The following is a 22,310-nucleotide window of genomic DNA, read 5'->3' as shown; positions in this document are numbered from 1 at the left end:
GCATGCTTATTGGTTCGTCTGCTGGCTATGTCTGCTTTCACAGTACAATACCGGAACTGAGTATTTGTGACAGGAATCATGTGACCCTCAAAGCCTAAAATATCTATTATCTGGCCTTTTATAGAAAAGGTTTTCTGACTGCTGCTATAGTTTTACGACATCTTTCTTTTGGTTCCTCCTGTCTCTTGATATTGTAAGATGGTTACAAACTCTTAATTACTCTACACATGCATCTTCAATTGCCCAAAACTTAGACCCTGAGTTGTTGGCAGTGCCCACCTCAAAAGAAAGCAGAGTATGGATGTGTATAGATCTGGCTGACTTCCAAAGGTCTTCCCTACTGTAACGTGTCTGTATTTCTATCAGCAGTAGTATTTTGGGTAGTTCTTACCTGCTAACTACTGTTAACTCCTTACCTTGACCATCCACCTGAACAAATTACTTGCGTTGCACTGGCCCTTCTTTCCTGCCCAGATTCCCTGACTCTTACTGTATGTTGTCTGCATTGCTGTGTTTTGAGAATGTTTACACGATGGGATGATCCATGACCTTAGTGATCTCTAAAGGGTCCAGTGGAGTGTGGCATTCAAAACCCAGTGACTCTTTACATTGTAGGTACATATTTATTACGTTTCATTTTTCTAAGGGAGTTTTAAAGTTTTGACAAGTTATTGCTTTGGTTGAAAATGAGGACCTGGATAAACGATGACCTGAGTCCTTAAGTTAGGAAATAAGCGAGTATGTTCCTTTGATCACTGAAAGGTAAACCACTGTGGTTTTGCACTTATTGATTATTAATCCTGCATCTCTGCATACACGTTTTGGTCTAGCTTCCTTCATCTACTCTCTCTAGAACATGCCTTGACCGATAATATCAATACCTCTGTTTCTTCTCTTCACCAAGCTTCCTTTTACCTGTTACCACCTCTGCTCTCAGCAGTGTCTTCTCTTACGCCCCAACACATTTGACCCTCATCTCTTAGAACCTTGAGCATTTTTTTCTTTACTATTCATTGGGTTTGCAGTCTTATTCTTTGAAGACATCTTATATTGTTGTCTTATTGTTTAACTTTATAATACTGATTTAACTTTATATACTTCTCTATAATGGCATTTTAAGTTTAGTGAGGGCTTATTTACTTATTCATATACGTAGTATACAAATTTGTATAAGTAGTTTATTTGTAAAGCTCTACGCCTATGCATGTTTATGTTACACATTAGTTATTAGTTAAATGAATGAAAGAATGATTGAGCTAATATTCTGTGTAGTATTAAGTTTGGAAGTTGTCTGTTCAATGAAATCCTTTTAGTATAGTACAGGTCAACAGATAGTAATATTAATGAATCTCAATAAATGGATGTTCTGTTTTTAACTTACCTTCCAGCACAAACTATCCATCTTTAGAAATTTGATTATGACCGCTTGTGAGAACCCAGTGGCTGACTTTCATAATAGTTGTTAGAGGAGATCCGAGCTCTTAGCTGCTACATTGTGATTTGTGTTTAATATTTATGGCAGAGAAATCTCTCTGCAAATGTGTAAACATATTGGTGGGTGAAGGAAATGGTTCCCAGTGTGACAGAGGAAATATCTTAAAAAGACCTGATGTCATCTGCACTTTTCCCAAGGTTATGTTTACATAAAAAGGCATTGTTTTATGTTCTAGAATCAAGAGATGATTTTATGATTTAACAAGTTCCACTAAGAGCTTTTGTAAGGTTATCAGTACCAGCATAACTACTATAGAGTTCACATAGCAATATTAGTCTCTGGATTTATTGAGTTTGCAGGATTTCTTTAGTATCATTCATATTTTTCTGCCGGGGGTAGAAAAATCCTCTCTTGACTTAATACCAAGATACGGAAACTCATTTACGCTTCAGCGCATGGTGCTGGGAAATGAACGCTTGTTTACCATCTCTCTCTACAGGACCGTTCATGACCATAGGTAGATGTTTGCCACCTCACTCTCAATAGGCAGTATTCAGAAATGTATTCATTAGTGAGGGACGAGTTGGTTGGGTGGAAAGCACAGGCATTTAACTTTTGGACAGTGACTCTGAACTTCACTTCATGTGCTTACCAGCTGTGTGACCTTGAACAGATTTGCCTCAGTTTTCTCATTTGTAAAACGGAAACAGCGACACCTGCCTCAAATGGGCATTTCTGGGAATAGATGAAATCATGGGGAAAGAGCCAGTGTGATGCCCGGCTCTCGACAGATGCACAGAATGCTTCATTCACAGTATGATGTTCCAGTGGGGATGTTTAGGGAACAGCTTCCTGCTGTGTTGTTGCCCCTGTTCTGTAACAGTGGCTGGTGGCTGTGTCTTATCAGCATGCTCACCAAAAGAGCTGTGGTGTGGGTCAGGGAGGCTACCCGGCCACAGGCTCATCGTGACCCCAAACTCAACTTCGTTTCCTTTCCTGGGCCAGCCTTCCTTTCAGAAGGATTGGCCCTGGATCCGCCTGTGAGGCAGGGAGGTTGATCATTACTTAAGGCCATACGCCTCTCAGAGGACTTTGGGTGGCCAGCACGGGTGTGCGTGTACTCAGCCTCCACCCCCCACTCCCTGGAGATGCATCCTTCCTGCCTGCCCGCTCCAGTCTCTCACAGGTGAACTGCTTTCTGGTTGATGAGCTCCCTGTCAGTAGAAGAGTTCGAGCAGAGCCTGGGTGATCCATTTATTTATTGGGCTGCACCGCACAGCATGTGGGATCTTAATTCCCAGACCAGGGGTCAAACCCATGCCCCCTGCCTTGGAAGTGCAGAGTCTTAACCCCTGCACCGCCAGGGAAGTTTTTTTTTTTTTTTTTTAATTGAAGTATAGTTGATTTACAATGTTGTATTAGTTTCTGGTGTACGGCATGGGTGATTCTTTATTGGGGTGTTTGTGGAACCCTTGGCAACAGTGGTGGCTGCAGTTGTTGCTGTTAGAGTGCCTCCCAGCTCTGTGTTCCCTTTTCCAGAGTCCAGCGCCTTTCCCCAGGGTGTCTCCACACAGCTGCCACAAAGTATGCAGCATCAGCAGGAGAGACAAGAGGGTCTTGGGATGGAGTGTGGTGGAATCCGAACACTTGAGAGCAGAGGAAGAAGAGCCACTAAGGATTCATTGAAAAGGTTGTTAGAAAAGAGAAAGGAGTACTCAAGAAACCAAGAGGGCAGAGACTATGGAGAAGACAGGGATAGTCAGCCGTAACCACTGGCTTTCGTGGGAGTGGGGACAGGAGGGCAGAAGCTGGGGACTGGGGTTCGGTGGTTAGGAAGTGGAGACTAGAACGGATTCCATCTTCTCTTCCAGCAAGGCTGGCTGGAGTGGAAAGAAAATAGGACAACAGTTAAGTTCAAAAGGGAGGTAATTTTAAAAGATAGGAGTGACTCAAGAATGCATATATTCTAAAGGGGGAAGATATGGGAGGATGTTAGAGAAACGATGTCCACTTAAATTTGTGCTGCTTTTCGTCATTTTACATGTGGCTTCTTCTTCACTACCAGTCCTCTTTTGTTTTTTTATTTCATGGTTATTTTCCTGCTTCCTCTTCCTTCCTTACTCCCTCCATCCCTCCCTCTTTCCCCTTCTTTTCCTCTCCTCCTCTCTCCCCTTTTGAGATTTGTCTATTAATGGATTTCTTATAACCCTGTCCTTTTAGATATCACGAGTACCACAAGGGGTCTGGGTATGGTGCCTTCTTATTGTCCATTTAAGAAGAAACTCGTGTTGTCCATTGGGCCCAGTCCTCCCTCTTCAGCTTTGTGTTAATCCTTCCTAATGCTCTTGACGTTGTTACTGCATGATTTGTGTATCAAGCCACATCTCAGGGCATTGTATTTCCCCTGTGTTGTTACTAAGTTTTTCACTTTCATGCTTAGTTCTTTGAAGGTTTTGGGATGCAAGCCCAACCAGTTTTTATCAAGAACGGTGGCACAGTGCACTGTGCAGAATAGTTTTTTGATTTAGAACGGATACAAGGCCAATGTGGGAAAAGTTAGTTACTGCTTTCCAGTAAGTATTTTGTAACTGTCCTCTTTGGAGGGGAAGAGGTGAGCGCAATGAAGATGCTCCTCCGTCCTCCTTCCTCCTCCTCCTCCTCTTGTCAGCCAGCGTGATATTGAGTGTAATGAGCCATGTTGGAGACAGCAGTGGAAGCCGTAACATGAGAGATGCTGTGTATGGACAGTCTTTATAGGCATATGCTACATACACCTGGTGCCCTGGGTGAGAGTGATAGGGTGGGTGATGTATGCTCACCAGGGGTCATCTCCCCCACACCCTTGTCGAGGAGCTGCTTCAGCCCCCTTCACAGGGCTCCTGCCAGACCTAGACTGTCTACTGTGACTGCCCTGGCACTGCTGGTTCCTTGGGGTAGGATCTGACCTTCCCAGGGCTTGGGTGCCTCTCCTCTAGGGACAGGAGCTGGAAACTGCAATTATGGAGCTGACTGGGAAGCCCACCCTGCCACAGGGCCCTGGGAGGCTGTAGATTTGCTTCTCCATGGCCTCGCCCACAGACTTTGAGCATTTCCCTCCAGGCATGTGGCATGTATACATTTAGGTTTTGAGAACCAGATGAGTGGTAGAACCTGATTCAGCAATCTGGTCTGGTTCTTCTTCTTCTTTTTTTTCTAGAAAAATAAAGCTCTCTATTAAAGTAGCATCACCAGTTAGAGCATTCCTGACTAGAAGAGATGATAGTTGCAGAGATCCAAGCTCCTGGTATAAACTGACAGCTTTGTTGTTAAGCCCAACTATTATCGAGTATAGCATCATAAAAGCTTGACCCTTTCTTTTTTCCTACTTCAAGGAAAACTTTTACTAGTCTTCTATATTTTGCATTTCTGAAGTTAATAATCACAGGGTTTATGGCTTATAGAGTGACTCCCACGAGCCAGTTAAAGCTTTTCTCGTATGGCCACTTTTGTTCTGCTCACCAAATCCAAGGTGAGAAGCCACTGCAGCCCCTCGGAGTGACCACTGAAGGTAGGCTCATGCTTTTGGGGTTTTGGCTATGCCACTAATTCGCTGTGTAACTTTGGGCAATTTACTTACCTTCTCTGGCCGCACATTGGCTTATCTATAAACAGGGCTTGGAAGCAAAGTTCCTGGAGGTTCTTTTCCATTCATGCAAAGACTTAAAGTGCTTTCTTTGCATTATGCTTACGATTTCCTCTCTTACCTTCAGAATTAATCTCCTTCCTCAGAAGCTTATTAACTCCAGCTCTGGGCCCTGCATCTTTCTTGCATAGTTGTACTTGCGTTTTGCCCCTCTTCTCTTCTGTTCTTTTTTCCCCTTGGGGAAAAGGCAGAGAAAGGGAGAGAAAATGGAGGCATGCAACATGGTTGAAAATACAGTTACAATGTTTCCTGATAGCCTCATTCTCAATCTAGAGGAAGTTACTTTGGCAACTGTGAATCCATCTCTCTGCCTCCAAACTAACTTTATCCTTCCTTATTTTATTTTGGTGGGACAGCTTCTTACAGAGTAAAAAATCTATATATCTGGTTTTATTCTTGAAAATTCTTAGAGACCAACCTTTTTTCCTATATCTGAATATTTGAAAGTATAGTTGAAGCAAACCCACAGGAGTTTAGAAGTAGAAGTACACCATGGTTTTCTTAATGAGCAAAGTTCTTCTCACACAGACTACACGTGGACCTTGTTCTTTGCAGACTGCTGGTCCTGTAGTCGTCTGTAACTCTGTCTCCTAAATGTGAAATTTGTCTACAGTTTTTCGTTCCAAAGTCTAGTCTCTCCCTAAGTACTGTGGCCAGGTCTTTTGCAGTGCCCATGTGGCCAGCCCTTGTCCTATAAACTGTCAGTCTGGAAAGAGAAGTAGTTAATGGGCTGCAGAGGCAGGTTGAGGTTGGGTGCTGGGGAAATACTTGGGCAAGATGTCACAGCACAGATCGAAGCAGGAGTAGTGCCGGGGCAGGATAGGGCCAGGTCACCACTGCAGGAGGTGGCAGACCTAGTTAGGGCTGTGCACAGATGCAGTCTGAGGGCAGTCCCAGATCGCCATCAGGAAGGGGTTGATCAGGAGGCATCACCGGGGCTAGTGTGAATGAGACCATGTGTAGGGTCCTCCTCTGAAGCTCCTGGCACCCCTTTGGTGGTCTGAACCTCGCCTAGCTGACTGTATAACTACTTGCATTTGGGGGCCTCCTCCTCTTGACTCAAACCCCAGTTCCAAACCACAGAAGTCCAAAGCCATCCTTAAGAGTCCTCTAAATTCTGGAGTGTGTGTGGGATGCTTGTGTTGACTTGGTTACCTCTGCCTCCTGGTTCCTGCATCCCCAGGTACTCTCTCTTTTTCACACTGAATTGACCCCTTTAGCATTATATCTACCGAACCCCACCTAGCACAGGTGAGGATGTTGCAGACTTTGCTGAAGGTTGGGGCAGAAGCGCTGGAGGAGGGGCTGACTGCATAGGGCAGAGCCAAGGGGTGAAAACCCTGTGCACGGTCCGGCTCCCCAGCGCCTTTGGCCAGCCCTCCAGGCTGCTTCCCAATGCAGGGCCGAGCCTACACCTTTCTGGTTCCTCTCGCTTCCCCCGCTGCTCATTCCTCACTTCCTTTTTTCTCTTTTTTTTAAGATTTTTTTTTTTTTTTTGATGTGGACCATTTTTGAAGTCTTTATTGAATTTGTTACAATACTGCTTCTGTTTTGTGTTTTGGTTTTTTGGCTGCGAGGCATGTGGGATCTTAGCTCTTTGACTAGGGAGCGAACCCGCACCCCCTGCATTGGAAGTCTTAACGACTGGACCGCCAGGGAAGTCCCTCATTCCTCACTTCTTTCAGCCTCTTTCTAAGAAAATGTAAATCTTCTCACACGGAACAGATCTAGCGCTTCTCTATGACATGGGTTCTAGCTAATATCCAGATCTAAGGGTCTCACTTTCTCTTTCAAAAACCATGTCACGTTGTTTTCTCAGAGACCAAGGACTTTTCCCGCGTTGATCTGGGATTAAATTCTGTAGTATTGGGGCTTCAACTGGATGCCAAATGAAGCAGATTTGAGACTGTGGAGAGGGAATGGTAAAGAGCGATTGGGTCTAGAGGGCCCTTCTTCCCACTGAGGGGTATTTGTGAACCTCTCAGTCTTGTGTACGTTTTATCAGTCTCCCCACCTCCCTCTGGGCAGTAACATCTTTGAAGGCAAGGACTGTTTCCGCTTCTCTACCTTATTGCTGTGTCACCAGCAAGGTGCCTTGAACATAGTAGGTATTCAGTAAATACCGAGCAAATAGATGGGTCAGTGTGGTGCTAATGGATGATTTAAAAAGTTAATAATTTCTTCTCTTAAGGAGTTTATAGTTCAGTCAGGAAGACAAAGATAACATAGATGAGAATAGTTAAGCCATGGACCTTGTGGCACTGATGCGAGGGTGAATTTTTTAAGAATTTGGAAGTGCTTACTGTTATTTACATTCTTCGTTGTATATGTTGTATTTAAATAAAATTCAGACTCCTTTCCAGCTTATCACTAATTCAGACACATTTTTTTCCAGATTAAAAACAGAAATGTAAATGCATATTTCCAGGGATTTTTAAAGTGCACCAAAGATTATGAATTTCATCTTAGCATCAGCAAATGATGATCGAGTTTTAATAAGGTATTTTGAACTTAGTACGTCTAAAACTCAGGTTAGTTTTGTTTTCTGGCTAATTATTCTAATGGGGAGATATTTCCATGGAGATACTCGGATAAAATATTGTTTGGGGGTGTATGACATGTTTCCTTGTATTTTTAAAATCTCTTGGGTATTTTAAGGGAAATTTAATCCATCTAATTTTGATCTAAAGATAATTTACTCCAATAATGGAGAAATATTTGATATCCAGAGAAATCTGTTGATACTATTAAAGCTTTTCTCCTGGGAAATAAGAAATCATATTTTTTCAAGGGTAAATCACAAACCTACAATGTCGAATTTTTCTACTTTTTAAGTGAAGCCTGAGTTTAGCATCAAATCAGTCAGTACAGATCAGTTATTTTTGTTTTTAATTTTTTTAGTCTTTCTTTTTCCATGCATAGAACATTTTCTTCAAGGAGGTTTTCTTTTTTTCTTATTCTGACAATTTTATCTGCTGTCTTATTTTTTTTTTCAAGCAATGCTTTTGGAAGATTTAAGGTAATAAAACAATTTTGATGTCTGTGGATGACTGGTGTCTGTGTTCAGGATATTTCAGACCTGTCAGAAGCTTGGAAATGCCATTTGAATGTGTTTCTTAATTTTAATTTTAAAACACTTTGTCTGAGAACTAGATACCAGTCCTAAATGCATATTTTGAATTTAAAGGAGGAGGTTTAGGGCAAGGTACAGCCAAATTTCCTACTCTTCAAAGACCTGAAATCCATTTACAAGTAAAAAAAAGAGGTCATGATGTCACTGTTACGTTTGGAAGTGAAATGTGGAAGAACTTGGACCGTGTCAGAGTGTGAGAGGGTCTTCGGTGGCAGCCCAAGAACCTGGGGCAGGGTCTGGTGTTTCAGCCGCCTGGTCGCTCAGAGACGCTGCTTCTCCAACACCTCTGCCTTCTCTCTGGGCTTGTCCTCACATGCAGGGGTGACTTCTTCTGGTCCCCTATGGATGGTGGTGTCCCCAGCTCTTCTCTTTCCGGGGTAGGCTTTGCATCTCTGACTTGGGCCTTAGCCATGTTTCCCTTCTCCACTGGAAGCCCCTGGCCGGAAGTCTGGAGGGGGGGGCAGCTCTTGCTCTACAGCCCTCTGCTGCCCACAGCAAATGGCAGTTAAGCCCCCAGGCCCAGCTGGCCCATGGGCTCTAATGCCTGGGCCATTGCAGTAGTCTCCTGGCTTCTCTTTCCTTTAGTTCAGCAAGCAAATCATAGCCAGGTAAGTCTTCCTGAAATATCATTTCACATGAGATCAGCTCAATTGTAGTGGAAGTTCATAGACTGGAGACAGACTGCCTGGGTTCAGTTCCAGCTCTGCCATTTATTTATTCATTAAAATAATTTGTTTTATTTATTTTTGGCTGTGTTGGGTCTTCGTTGCTGTGTGTGGACTTTCTCTAGTTGTGGCAAGCAGGGGCTACTCTTTTTGCGGTGTGTGGCCTTATTGCGGTGGCTTCTCTTGTTGCAGAGCACAGGCTCTAGGAGCGCGGGCTTCAGTAGTTGTGGCACACGGGCTCTGTAGTTGTGGCTTGCGGGCTCTAGAGTGCAGGCGCAGTAGTTGTAGTGCACAGGCTTAGTTGTTCCGCAGCATGTGGGATCTTCCTGGACCAGGACTTGAACCTATGTCCCCTGCATTGGCAGGCAGATTCTTAGCCACTGTGCCACTAGAGAAGTCCCTCTGCCATTTATTAACTGTGTGACTTTGGGAAAGTTGTATGACCTTGGGCAAGTTAGTTAAGCTCTGTATGGCTCAGTTTCTTAGCCTGAAAAATGGGTTGATAATACCCTTATGAGGTAGGATTATTATTATGAGGATTAAATGAAATAAAATGAGAAGTGTTTAGAACAGTGTCTGGCACATAGTAAATGCTAAATAAGTACTAATTATTGTTATCATCCCCTCTAACCCCCCTTCTAAGATTTACTGTAGACCAGCATTTTCCACAATGTGGGATTCCTAACACAGGGTGATATTAAATGGTTCAGGGGTATGGCAGTAAATGACACTGAACCACGGTGAGAAAACTATTCCTTTTTCAACTGTCTTTCAGCTGTTCTGATTGTATCAAGGTGAAAGAGTCAGTTTGGTGTTTGAATGTTGACTGTTTCTGACCCTTCTCCAGCACTTGTTAATCTTTCTTCTTAATAGAGATAGGCCTCCAGCTTAGAGACAGCTTCAGGCTTCCGCAATTTAATAACACCCATTTTTACAGTATTTACTATGTCTGGCAAATACTGCTGGTTTTCATTGTCTAGTTGTATTATAAAGTCTCCTTTAGAAATGAATCTAGGTAAAATAAGCGAGTTTAAAGAATGTTAAGCCAATAATGCACAAGTCATGCTATAATTTGAAATATGGCAAAAATCATAAACGTGGTGCCCAGATGCCTGAGGTTTGAGGAAACACCGTAAGGCACAGGCTTCGGGCTTCATGGTTGTCGGGACCCTTCCTGTTCTCACGGGCCTGTGTTTCAGCCAGACTGCCTCACCGATTGCTGACGCGTCTTGCTCATTCCTGCCTTTGGGTTTTTCCTCAAAACTGCGCTCCAGGTTCCACTTTTCTGATTATCATTCATCCTTCAAAGGTTAGTTAAAACTAACCTCCTCTGTAAGGCCTCCCCAACACCTCACTCCCTGTCTCTCTCCTTCCTCCAGACTTTATCACATTCATTGCCTGTTCCATGTATTGGGCAGTCATTTTTTGGTGTGTGATATCTGTTATGTCCATGTGCATCTTCTGTTTCTGCAACTGGAAGAAAGGGGCTGGGAGCTCATTCAGGGTGGGGACAGTGTCTTGGTCAGTCTACCCTTTGGGGCCTAATACAGTGTCTTGGAGGCAGAAAATGTTGCTAAACATGTGAATTATTCGGTGTCTGTATTGAGGTATCATTTATGTACCGTAAAATTCACCTGTGCTGAGTGTACAGTTTGATTATTTTTAATAAATTGATACAGTGGTGAAACAGTCAATGCAGTTCAGGTGAAAACACTTGCGTTAGCCCCCAAAGTTCTGTCCCGCCCGTTTGCCGTCAATCCCCTCTCCTACCCCAGACCCACACCACAGACGATCTGCTTTCTGTTTCTATAGTTTGAAAAGTTCTGTCTTTTAAATGTGTTTCATAGATATGGAGTCATGCAATATGTAGTCTTGTCTGGCTTATTTCCCTTAGTACAGTGTTTCTGAGGTTCATCCGTGTTGTTGCGTGTATTAGTAATTTGTGCCTTTTTATTGTGTGGTAGTGAAAGGTAGACCACATTTTGTTTATCCGTTCCCCACATGGTGGACTTTTGGGTTGTTTCCAGTTTTTGTCTGTTAAGAATAATTCTGCAGTGAATATTCATGTGCAGGTCTTTGTGTGGATGTATGTTTGCTCACCCATAGACTTAGGGGTGGAAATTGCTGTTTCCTGTGGTGAGCATAAGTTGAACTTCTAAAGAAACTGTGAGGCTGTTTACCATTTTACGTTCCCATCACAATGTATGAGGTTCCAGTTTCCAGCATCCTTACCAGCACCTGATGTAATCTTTTCCCCCTTAGCCTTTCTAGTGGGTGAGGGAGGATGAATCAAGGATGACTCTTGGATTTTTAGGTTGAGCAACTGAGTGTTTGGTATTGTCATTTAATGGAGGCTGAGAGAGGAACGAACTTTTTTGAGAGAAATCAAGATTTCTGTTTTGGCCAAGTGGACTTTGAGGTGCCTATTAACCATTCAGAGGGATTGTTAAGTAGGTAGTGGGATGTATGAGGCCACCTGTGTTCATTGGGTCTTCCTGAGTTCCTTAAGTAGTGGAACCTGGAATAGTTGCTTCAGTTTTCTGTACTCTAGATATGTGTCTGATGGTCTGGACAAGTCACATAACTTCTTTTGATGTCAGTTTCCTCATCTGTAAAGTAAAATAACACCTGTCTTCCTCCAAAGGTTGGATGAGTGAATGAATTAAGGAATATGAAAGTGCTTATTATCATGATTATTATTATTAATGCATGATTACCTTTTGTTTATTTCATTTTTGTGTTCATTGTGGCTTCTAACCCCATATTTCGTACATAAGCTCAGTAAATACTGAATTAATCAATGAATGCAGCTAACAACTAAGTGTGTAATGTTAGAGAAGGGAGAGAGAGGAGAAAGAGAGAGGGGAGGAGAGAGGAGAGAGTGGTTATAATTTGGATTGGCTTTAGGAAGGATGGCCATCACAATTTCACATTCGAACTTTGTAGAAAGGCAATTTATCTTTTATTTTATGACACCAGGAAGGAACATGGAAGAGTTAGGATTTGGGGAGATGTTTAAATAATGTTTATCACGTCAAGTGTAATGTTTTGTGAGTGTCTTATCTTCATACTAGGCTTTAAGCTTCTTGAGGGCTGCGGTGACTTGTGATGAGCCTCTGGATTCCCTAGAGCATTAGCTTACTTCTTCACGCATAACGTGAACACAACAAATGTGTATGAAATGATTGAGTATACTTTTTAAACTTCTCTCTTCATTCTAACTAGAGTGAAATGTATTTGACTTTTGGTTGGTGGGTAGATGACTCTTCAGCATGTTCTTTCTTTCCCGTGTCTGTAGGATGTTGTGGACATGCTTCTCTCATAGCTGATGGATGACCTGAAATTTTACATACCAGCTGTTTACATACCAGCCCCGTGATGGCAGGGGCTCCATGTCCTTAGCACACGCCTGGCACATAGTCATTGTTCAGATAATGCTTGAGTTAGTCCTGAGTGGATGACTGTATTCAAGACTTAATGAATAGCTGGGAAAGAAGACCAGATTCATGCTCTTTGGGGTTTCAGATTATAGATGTAAAGATATAAATCTAGGGAGCAAAGGGAAGTAGGTAAATGGTCCAGTAACTCAATTTTCTATCTTGTGGACAAGGTAGATATAATCTCGATATGGTTAGGCAGTAGCTCCCCATGACTGTCTTACGTTTCAGATGACAACATTAGCTCATACTGTAAATATTCTGAGAGGGCTACAACCGTAGAAGTTATTGTTAGGTTAGCTCATTAGGGAGTGTTTTCCCAGATTGGCTTAAAGTAAAGGATTTTTAATTTTTTTTTAAGAAAAACTTTTTTGTCAAACGAAATCTTGTGTGGACCCCATATACACACATCACAAAAGCAGAAGAACTACTCTGGTCGATGCAGGGTTGATGCCCTGGAACCTTGCCTGTTTATCTTTTCTTTGTCCTCTGTGAAAGCCCTGCAGCATCTCCAAGGATCCCTGCAAGGAAGTTTGAAAAACCACAGGTTTAGAGGAAGTCTGTGCATTTTGACCCCCTGTTTCTTCTGCTACCCTCAGTACACTTCTGCTGAGTCTGTAGAAAGACTTAACCATGCTACTGTCTGTAACCACTAACTTACAGGCTAGATAAAACTTCTGAGAATCAGTCCCTTCTGACTGTACATTCTGTCTCAGAGCTTGAGTCAGTAGAAGATTTTGAGGCCACCAGTGAATCAGATAAACAGTACACACATGATCAATATCCTGTGTGGGTGCAGAGGGTAGCGTCCTATTTAAGTGGATAGCTGGGAGAGGGAACCGCAGGGAGGTGGAGGAGAGGCAGGGATTAAAGGGTTGAGTCAGATCATGGGTTAGCACTGAGAAGACCCTGGTAAGCCCTCTGGGATCAGACCACATGGGAAGAGCTAATGCATAGTGTTTCCTTTATGTAAGAGGCTGAAAGGGTTTTTGAGGGTTTATCATGGGGTATAATCATTTACAACACTCAGAAATACTGGAAAGATGGACTGCACCGTTTTTGCTTATCAAGATATAATTCACATACCATAAAATTCACCATTCTATAGTATATAATTCAGTGGTTTTTAGTATATTTACTAGGTTGTGCAACCATCACCTATACTAATTCCACAGCATGTTCATCGCTCCAAGAGGAAACCGTGTACCATGAGCGCCACTCCCTGTTCTTCTCGCTGCCCAGCCCCTGGCAACCACTGGTCTTGTGTCTATGGATTTGTCTATTCTGGACCTTTCGTATAAGTAGAAGCATACAATGTGTGGACTTTTGTGTCTGGCTTCTTTCACTTAGCATAAATTTTTCAAAGATCATCCATGTTATAGCGTGTAATAGTGCTTCATCCCTTTTTATTGCTGAATAATATTCCATTGTATGGATAGAACACATTTTGTTTACCTATTCAACAGTTGATGGACACTTGGATTGTTTTCACTTTTTGGCTATTATGAATAATGCTGCTATGAACATTTGTGTTCAAGTTTTTGTGTAGAAATATGTTTTGATCCACTGTGACAATCTCTGTCTTTTATTGGTGCATGTAGATTATTATTATTATTTTTATTTATTTATTTTTTGCGGTACGTGGGCCTCTCACCACTGTGGCCTCTCCCGCTGCGGAGCACAGGCTCCAGACTTGCAGGCCCAGCGGCCATGGCTCACGGGTGCAGCTGCTCCGTGGCATGTGGGATCCTCCTGGACCAGGGCACGAACCCACATCCCCTGCATCGGCAGGCAGACCCCCAACCACTGCGCCACCAGGGAAGCCCGGTGCCTGTAGATTATTGATGTGCAAAGTGATTATTGATATAGTGGGATAAATATCTACCATATTTGTTACTATTTTCTATTTGTTGCCTTGTTTTGTGTTCCTGTTTTTGTCTTCTATTTTTTTCCTGCCTTTTGTGGTTTTAATTGAGCATTTTGTATGGTTCAGTTTTCTTGCCTTTATCAGTATATCCATTATACAACTAGTTCAAATCCACTTTCAAATAACATCATACTTCTTCATGGGTAGTGCAAGTACCTATAATAACAAAATAATCCTAAATCCTCCTTCCTGTCTCTTGAATCATTGCTGTCATTCATTTCACTTATATTGTACATTAGCATACATCAGGATATATACATATATGTACATACATAAGCATATATAATTGAGTACATTATTGCTGTTATTTTGGACTGTTATCTGTTAGATCAGTTAAAAATAAGAACAATAAAAGTTTTTATTTTACCTTCACTTATTCCTTCTTCAGTGCTCTTCCTTTCTTTATGTGGATCCAAATTTCTAATCATGAAAGGTGTTGGGTTTTGTCAGATGCGATACAAGTGGTTTCTGTCCTTTATTAATATAGTATATTACCTTGATTGATTTTTCTCTGTTGAACCAACCTTGTATTCCTGGTATAATCTGTTTTTATGTGTTGCTACATTCAGTTTGTTAGTATTTTGTTCAGAATTTTTCATCTGTATTCATAAGGGATATTGGTCTGTAGTTCTCTTGCAGTATCTTTGTCTGATTTTCTGTATTGTTTTTCTATTCTCTATTTCATTTATTTCCACTCTAATCTTTATTGTTTCTTCATTGGTTATTTAGGAGCATTATTTAATTTCCGTATATTTGTGATTTTCCCAATCTTCTTTTCCTGTTATTGGTTTCTACTTTTATTCCATTGTGGTTGGAGAATTACTTTGTATAATTTCAGTTCCTTTAAATTTATTGAGGCTTGTTTTATGGCCTAACATATTGTCTGTCCTGAAGAGTGTTCTGTGTGCACTTAAGAAGAATGTACATTCTGTTGCTGTTGAGGACAGTATTGTATAGATGTCTGTTAGTTCTAGTTACTTTACAGTGTTGTTCAAGTCTTTTATTTCCTTGCTGAATATCTATCTAGTTACTTTATCCATTATTCAGTTGTGTACTTAAGTCTCTGACTCTTTTTGGAGAATTGTCTATTTGTTGAATTGTCTATTTCTTTAATTATTTCATTTTTTGCTTTATGCATTTTGGGGCTCTTAAGTGTATATATGTTTATAATGGTTGTATCTTCTTGATTAACTGACCCTTTTTATCATTATAATTGTTCTTATCTTTCTCTAGTAATAATTTTTGTCTTAACATTTATTCTCTCTGATCTTAGTATAACCACTCCAGCTTTCTTTTGATTGCTATTTGTTTGGTGTATATTTTTCCATCCTTTTACTTTCAACCTATTTGTTTCTTTAAATCTAAAGTGTGTCTCTTACAGAGAGCATATAGTTGGACCATTTATTTTTATTCATTCTGCCAGTCTCTGTCTTTTAATTGGAGACTTTAGTTTATTTAAATTTAATTAAATACTGATAAGGTTGGGTTTACTTCTGCCATTTTGCAATTTTCTATATGTCTTTGTCTTCTTTGTTTCTTTGTTGTTCCATTACTGCTTTCTTTTGTGTTAAATAAATATTTTAACATGGTAACAATTTAATTCCCTTGTTGTTTTCTTAGTGATTGCTCTGGGCATTACAGTTAACATCTTAATTTATAACAGTCTAATTCAGATTAATACCAACTTAATTTCAATAGTATCTAAAAACTTTGCTCCTTTGTAGCTCTGTTCCATCCCTCCTTTATTCTGTTGTTACAAATTACATCTTCATACATTATGTGCCCATCAACATAGACTTATAATTATTGCTTTATGCTGTTGTCTTTCAAATCAGATTTAAAAAAAAAGTTACAAACAAAAAATACATTTCTACTGTCTCTAACATTTGCTTCTGTGGTTACCTTTACTTGCACTCTTTATTTCTTGTGGATTTGAGTTGCTGTCGAATCTCGTTTCTTTGCAGCCTGAAGGAAAAGTTCCTTTAGTATTTCTTGTAGGGCAGATCTTCTGGTGATAAACTCTGTTTTTGTTTATCCGGGAATGTCTTAACGTCTCCTTGATTTTTGAAGGAAAGTTTTGCTGACAGAATTCTTGGTGAATGGTGTTTTCCTTTCAGCACTTTCAACGTGTCATCCCACTGCCTTCTGGCCTCCATGGTTTTCAGTGAGCAGTCAGCTGTTAATCTTATGGAGGCTTCCTTGTACTTGAGGAGTCACTTCTAGCTGCGTTCAAGATTCTCTCTTTGTCTTTAGCTTTCAACAGTTTGATTAGAAATTGCAAATCCACTGTTACCCTGCCCATCAGTCCCTATCTGAAAGGATAGTGTGGAACACTTTATTGTTAGTACTTTAATCTGACCCTTATGATATCTCGGTAGCATTTCTCTCATCTGTCAGCTTTATGATTTAGTAGCATGTGGTTTTGTTTTTCATTATTGTATTTCATAGTTTTATAGAACTTCAGAGTGATATTTATGTGATTGATCCCCATAATTCATTCACCTAACAGATTTGTTGAGCCCCTGAATATGAAAGGCTCCATGCAAGACTTTCAGTTTTCTTAGGTAAGTGACAAATGGTCCTGCCTGTGAGGGTGACACATTTGGTTGGTAGAGGACACATACTCAACAAATTGTTACACAGTTAGCATGAAGGTGTACTGAGTATAAACAGAGTGTTTTGGGAGCGCAGAGGAGGAAATTACTGATTTTTATATTTAATAGAAGAGCAAACTAAGGATTATATAGATCAAGCAATTTAAGACCTTGAGGTTACATAAGTTAGAAGGACTGAGCCAAGGACTAGAACCTACTATTCTGGGTTCTTTCTATGAAACCATGTATAGAGTTTGGCTATTCTGTGTTTTCAAGCATCAGAGGTAAAAATGATTTCTTAAATGAAATATCAGAAAATGATTTGGTCGATGTCAATGCTGTTGGTGCCCGGATTTGGATACCATACCCAAGTTTCCTGGTTTCAAATATATTATTTGATCCACAAAGGACAGGTACATGTGTGAAGCACAGACCGGCTGTTTTGCTTCAAAAGGTGTGCATGCTACAAATAAAAATAAACAGTATTTATTTATACTTACTAATTGTACAAGTATGGATTTAGTAAACAAGTGGCTGTGTTGAAACTTGAAGTTCAAAATATGAAAAGATGCTTAATTTTACTCAGTCCACTCTTTTTTCCCTTTTAATTGTGTTTTGAAAAGAATTCTTTCCCCCCTTCATCTCCAGTAAAATTTTGGCTAAGTACAGTTTATATTAGAGTTTCCTTGAGCATAGGAATTGCTGATCAGTCAGAACTCTGCTCTTTTCCCTTAGGATAAAGCATGACTTATTTGGGCATACAGTTTTAATTTCAGTCTGCATGCCTCCTTTTCTGTTCTCCCATGATTCTTTGCCGCAGGGCAAGGGAAAGCAAGCCTTATAAAAAGAAATACAGTATGTGGTGCTTATTAAAGTTACATACATCTCTTCTCACAGGAGAATTTTGATTTACTGCAGGTTGTGCATATGTCGCATATGGACATTTCTAGGGAACAGATTCCTTATCGCTGAACAGCGAATGGCTTCTAGTACTCCATTATTGCTCCGGAAACATGTTAGTAATGATGATGAAAGGTAGGCTACCATGAAATCCGTAAGGTGATTTGGCAGAAGTCGATGCTGTTGGTGCCAGGATTTGGGTACTGTACCACAGTTTCCTGTTTTCAGATGTATTAATCGATCCGCAAAGGACATCTTTTGGAGACAAGAATTCCGACAGGCTGGCACAGGCTGGACCTCCGCCAAGACTGCTCGGAAGGTTGCCATACTGGGAGCAAAAGAGTGAGAGGGAGAAAGAGAGAGAGGGAAGGGGGAGAGAGGCAGAGGGAGAGCTGAGGAAAGAAAAAAGGCAAGACTTGGCACAGCACAGTCAAATCAGCTTCTTTTGTCTGCTTTCTCGGCTTGAGCTTCAGGAAAGAAAACCGTCCTGGGGTACAGAAAACTCAGAACTTTTGGGTGTTCAAACTTAGAAGGCTTTTTAAGTCTCTTGGGCTATTTGAAAGTGTTGGCACATACAATGACGTTTAGTCACCAGTATTAAGGGAAATAAAAGCCTTTTTCAAAATGAAGCTTCCACAGTGTCCATGCATTTGGGAAATACTGTATTTGATTTTTTGGCATGTATGATTATACTATGAGAGACAGGATTGACAATATAGAAGATGGCAAAGGCAAATTTCTAATTAGAGAGACTTAATTTTCTACAAAATAAACTTTGTTCATCAGTACAAACCTGCTTTCAAATCAAATCAGACCTCCTTCGGAATGTGTTCAGAACGTAAGTTTTTAGATTTTATTTTATTTCATTTTTTCCCATTTGTAGACATTCACTTTTTAAGGACCCTTTCTAAGATTTTATCAACACAGCCAGGAAGTCAGAGTCAAAGTTGTTTTATCCATGTGTTTAAGAAAACGTTTTCTTAAAGCAACAGCTTTTATTTCTGCTGCTTCATGCTGTCCTAACTACATCCCCCAGCAATGAGTGACAACACCGAAGACCAGAAAGGCAAGCTGAAGACACCAGACTTCGCTTGAAGGGCAAACAAGAAATGTGAGCTTGGTCATTATTTTTGTGTGTGTCTTTGCTCTGAACCAGTTTTTGGAGGTGGGTGGGGAGGTGTATGTGTCTAAAAGATGTGTGCGATTAGGGAGTTCTCATTGTGAGAAGGAAATGATAAAAGGTAAATTTTATGATGCTGGCAGAAATGGCTGGGAATGGCAGAGAATAGCAATTTAAATCTTTTGGATAAGAAGTAGTGAGCTGTGTTTGAAATACTTGGAGAAAAATTCTATTGTTTTTAGCCGATTAGATTGTATAATTAAACGATGACTATAGCCTGCCTCTCTCAAAATGTTTTAAGTAGAAGGAAAATCTAGAAAGTTCATCAATTTTCTTTCCAATACTACCTGGTGTTTTACTTAGGTATATGCCTTATATCTAATTTCTCAACAATAAATACTTCCTATTAGGCCTGGTTATGGTTGGATTGTGATAGTTCTGCTCTTAAAAATCAGCATTATTTTAGGAGAGGTTCACTGTAAGGCACGTATTTTTGTCGACCACCCTCATTGTCAGTGAGTATTCTGTTTCTAAAGAAGAGAGTTTGAGTGGTAGGATTAGGTTCTGACTTTCTGTAATAATATATTTTCTTTTACATTTTCTATACTAAAAGAATACAGGAAATTCATATATATTCACATAAGCACTAATCATTTTGGACAGTATAAAAGACTGCTTCAGGATCCATGCTTTTGTTTTGAGTATGTAATCATGGATCTGTGAATCCTTTGAGAAAAGAATTTATTTTGTTGTTTATAGCTTGATATTACCGTGCGCCTTAGACAATGGATTGTTTTAAATGGTTTTTATGCTATTTTCATGGCAACATCAGCAGTTCTGAGGGTGGCATTTAGTATATAAATATGATGTAAAAATATGTGAGATTCATTACAGGTGTTTGCACAGTCCAGCTTAAGTAGTTCCTTCAACTTTTTTACTGATCAACATTTTGATCTTCATTTTATTGAAATCACTCGATGTTCATGTGGGTTGCCAAAATGACAACCTTTGTTTTCTAAGCTTCTTTATACACCACCTCGCTGATGCTCTAAAATGGACGCCAAGACATAAAAGACATGCTGATAGGCACTGGAAGGGATGTTTGCGTGGCTACGGTCTTCCCTTTTGAACTGATCACAGGATCATTCACGCCTACACTAAAAACCAACGATATAGGAAACAAAAGGAAAGTTCAGTAAATAAGTTTAGATGAGAGCTACATTTTAATACAGACCGTCTTACTACCGATTTATATTTACTTTCATTTACTTCTTAAACGTTTGACATAACCTCTTGTCATTTAGGTGTGCTAAATGTATAACTTCTTTTGTTTATTTAAGACTATTTTCCCTTTAAGGTAAAAGAATTATTTGTTAGAAGTTATTTCATAACTTCTTTGCAGCGAACTCAGTAAGAACAAACTTATATCCAGACTATTTTACTTCCAGCTATTTTCTAACAGTATAATTAAAAATTAGTGAATTGAAAAACAAAGATATCAGAGTATACTTTTAAAATAATAAATTTTTCGATACTGGTAGAGTTACATGTTATAGTGTTTATTAGACTTAAGATCTGATAATAAATATTAGCTGTTATACCCAGTAAAGTTTCTTACTAATCTCTCTGGCCTACTTGTTACATATCTTAAAGTGAAAAAAGTCCTGTATTAAGATGCTCCTTGTTAATTGGATATAATAGAGACTCTTTGTATAACCTTTCTTCAAAGGTGTGTTTAAGAAGTGGTGTTGATTACATTGTCAACACGTGCATTTAAAGTTTAATGTAATGTATTCTTCTTTACTTTTAGACCTTTCATTTTACAAACACGTTGACATTTAGGTTATAAATTATTTCCAGATTAGTATTAATATTTCAAATCTTATTTTAAAGTGTGTAAATACTAGTGATATGATTGTAAATGAACTCTATCTCGGCGTTTATTCGTTGTAGTTTGTATTATATCATATTTTGAAGTAGAATTATTAAGACAGAAGTAGATTAATATTTAACTGCTTCTTGATTTCTATTATTAAGTCCCATTTAGATATACCTGAACATACAAGTGCATAATGCTGTAAACTAATGCAGACCTCTCAGGGGGCTTCAGTCCAACATTTTATAATTATTCACTCATTTATTCATTTATTGAACAAATGTTTATTGAATACCCACTCAAGTATGCTAATATTTTATTGATTTTGGGTAACAGGGAAGGAAGCCACATACATGGTTGGAAGAGGGAATAGATTTCAAACAGAACCACAAAAGCCTAGAGAGAAAAGAGCACTACTGTAATGAGATTTATTTCAATAGGTTGAAGTATGTTAACTTTTGTCGTACAGTATACGTATTGTAGTGTTTGTTTTAAAGCAATCAGGAGATTAGCGGTAGGTAGTCCGTACAGCTGTGAGAGTTTTGCTTTACCATTATTTAGGTTTTTGCGCCTTATTGACCGGAAACCTTCAGTTGTTCAAGTCTGTGATGGCAATTCAAATGTTGAGAGGAAGAAATTAAATAGGGAAGCTTGAACCACCTGTCACATGCTAGAATTTTATATATGTCCAGGCAGGTGTCATTGAACCTTTGAAGATGTAGCGACAACGTAAATGAGTCGCTTCTTTATGAGCGATTTTTTCCCTTTCCTTTGTTTTCTTTTGTGAGAAAGAGATAGAAGAGGAGGCCAGCCCCACAACCGTAAGCCAGCATGGTCCTTAGAAAGTAAGTTTGCTAGAGGGCGGTGTACTTTAAATGGACCAATCAGTTCACGTTCTGTGTTCTCTAGTGTTTCGTTTTGTTTCAGTCTTTTCCTAAGCTTTGTTCACTAACATAAAGACTCATAGGCATAAAACATCTCTTGACTCTAGACATAGGGGAATATTTAACTTAGTGGCCTAACTTTATGCCACGCAGTTGGTCCCCAGTATAAAGAGAAGGTATAGGTTCATATTCTGAAGAGGAGATAAAAGTCCCACGAGCCAGGGAGCTGAGCTTGGAGACGTTTGTGGTGACCACGACCTGTGTCAGGGCTGGTGGCCGATGGGATGGAGATGAGAAATGTTTCAGCTGCAGGTGTGCGCTGCTGACGTCATTCCGCGAGTGTTCGCAAAGGTGCTCTGAGCCGGGCACCATGTGGGATGTAGGGGATACAAAGATAGAATCTCTGCCCGTAAGGGATTCATGGTCTAGTTGTGGGGAGGCGGAAGATCAGAATAACTGACAACTGTATAGCTCTTCACAGTTTACCAAAGGCTCTCACCCGTTATCTCGTTTAATCCTGGCAACAATGCCCGGCACAGGAGCCGGTACGTAATGGCCGCCCCAGAAGGATTCATGGAAGGAATAAGCCAGGTTGTGAACCAGTTAATTATCTTCTTGAGTCTTATTTGATTAAGAGAATTTTTCCCCTTCATGCTT

The 22,310-nt window shown here is 40.1% G+C and overlaps 1 protein-coding gene across 5 annotated transcripts in view; it reads left to right on the top strand.

The window, feature by feature from the left end:
- The window catches only part of MSRA (methionine sulfoxide reductase A), a 371,273-nt gene that overhangs the window by 17,653 nt on the left and 331,310 nt on the right, over positions 1–22,310 (top strand). The window contains exons 1-2 of one of the 5 annotated variants that reach the window (XM_033429867.2): positions 17,869–18,611; positions 18,810–18,884. The exons of 2 other annotated variants lie outside the window; for them this stretch is intronic. Coding sequence is in view for 1 of the 3 variants with exons in the window: in XM_012533340.3 (XP_012388794.2) it covers positions 18,599–18,611 (13 nt within the window). In the remaining 2 variants the exon portion in view is untranslated. Of the gene's footprint in view, positions 1–17,844; positions 18,612–18,809; positions 18,885–22,310 lie in introns of those variants that run through there. 2 more of the 5 variants (XM_012533340.3, XM_049711263.1) reach the window with 2 other exon arrangements.

This window comes from Orcinus orca, chromosome 6, assembly GCF_937001465.1.
Source record: "Orcinus orca chromosome 6, mOrcOrc1.1, whole genome shotgun sequence".
Classification (NCBI taxonomy): domain Eukaryota; kingdom Metazoa; phylum Chordata; class Mammalia; order Artiodactyla; family Delphinidae; genus Orcinus; species Orcinus orca.
Note: the sequence above shows the minus strand (reverse complement) of the source record. Positions and strands in the feature narration are given on the sequence as shown.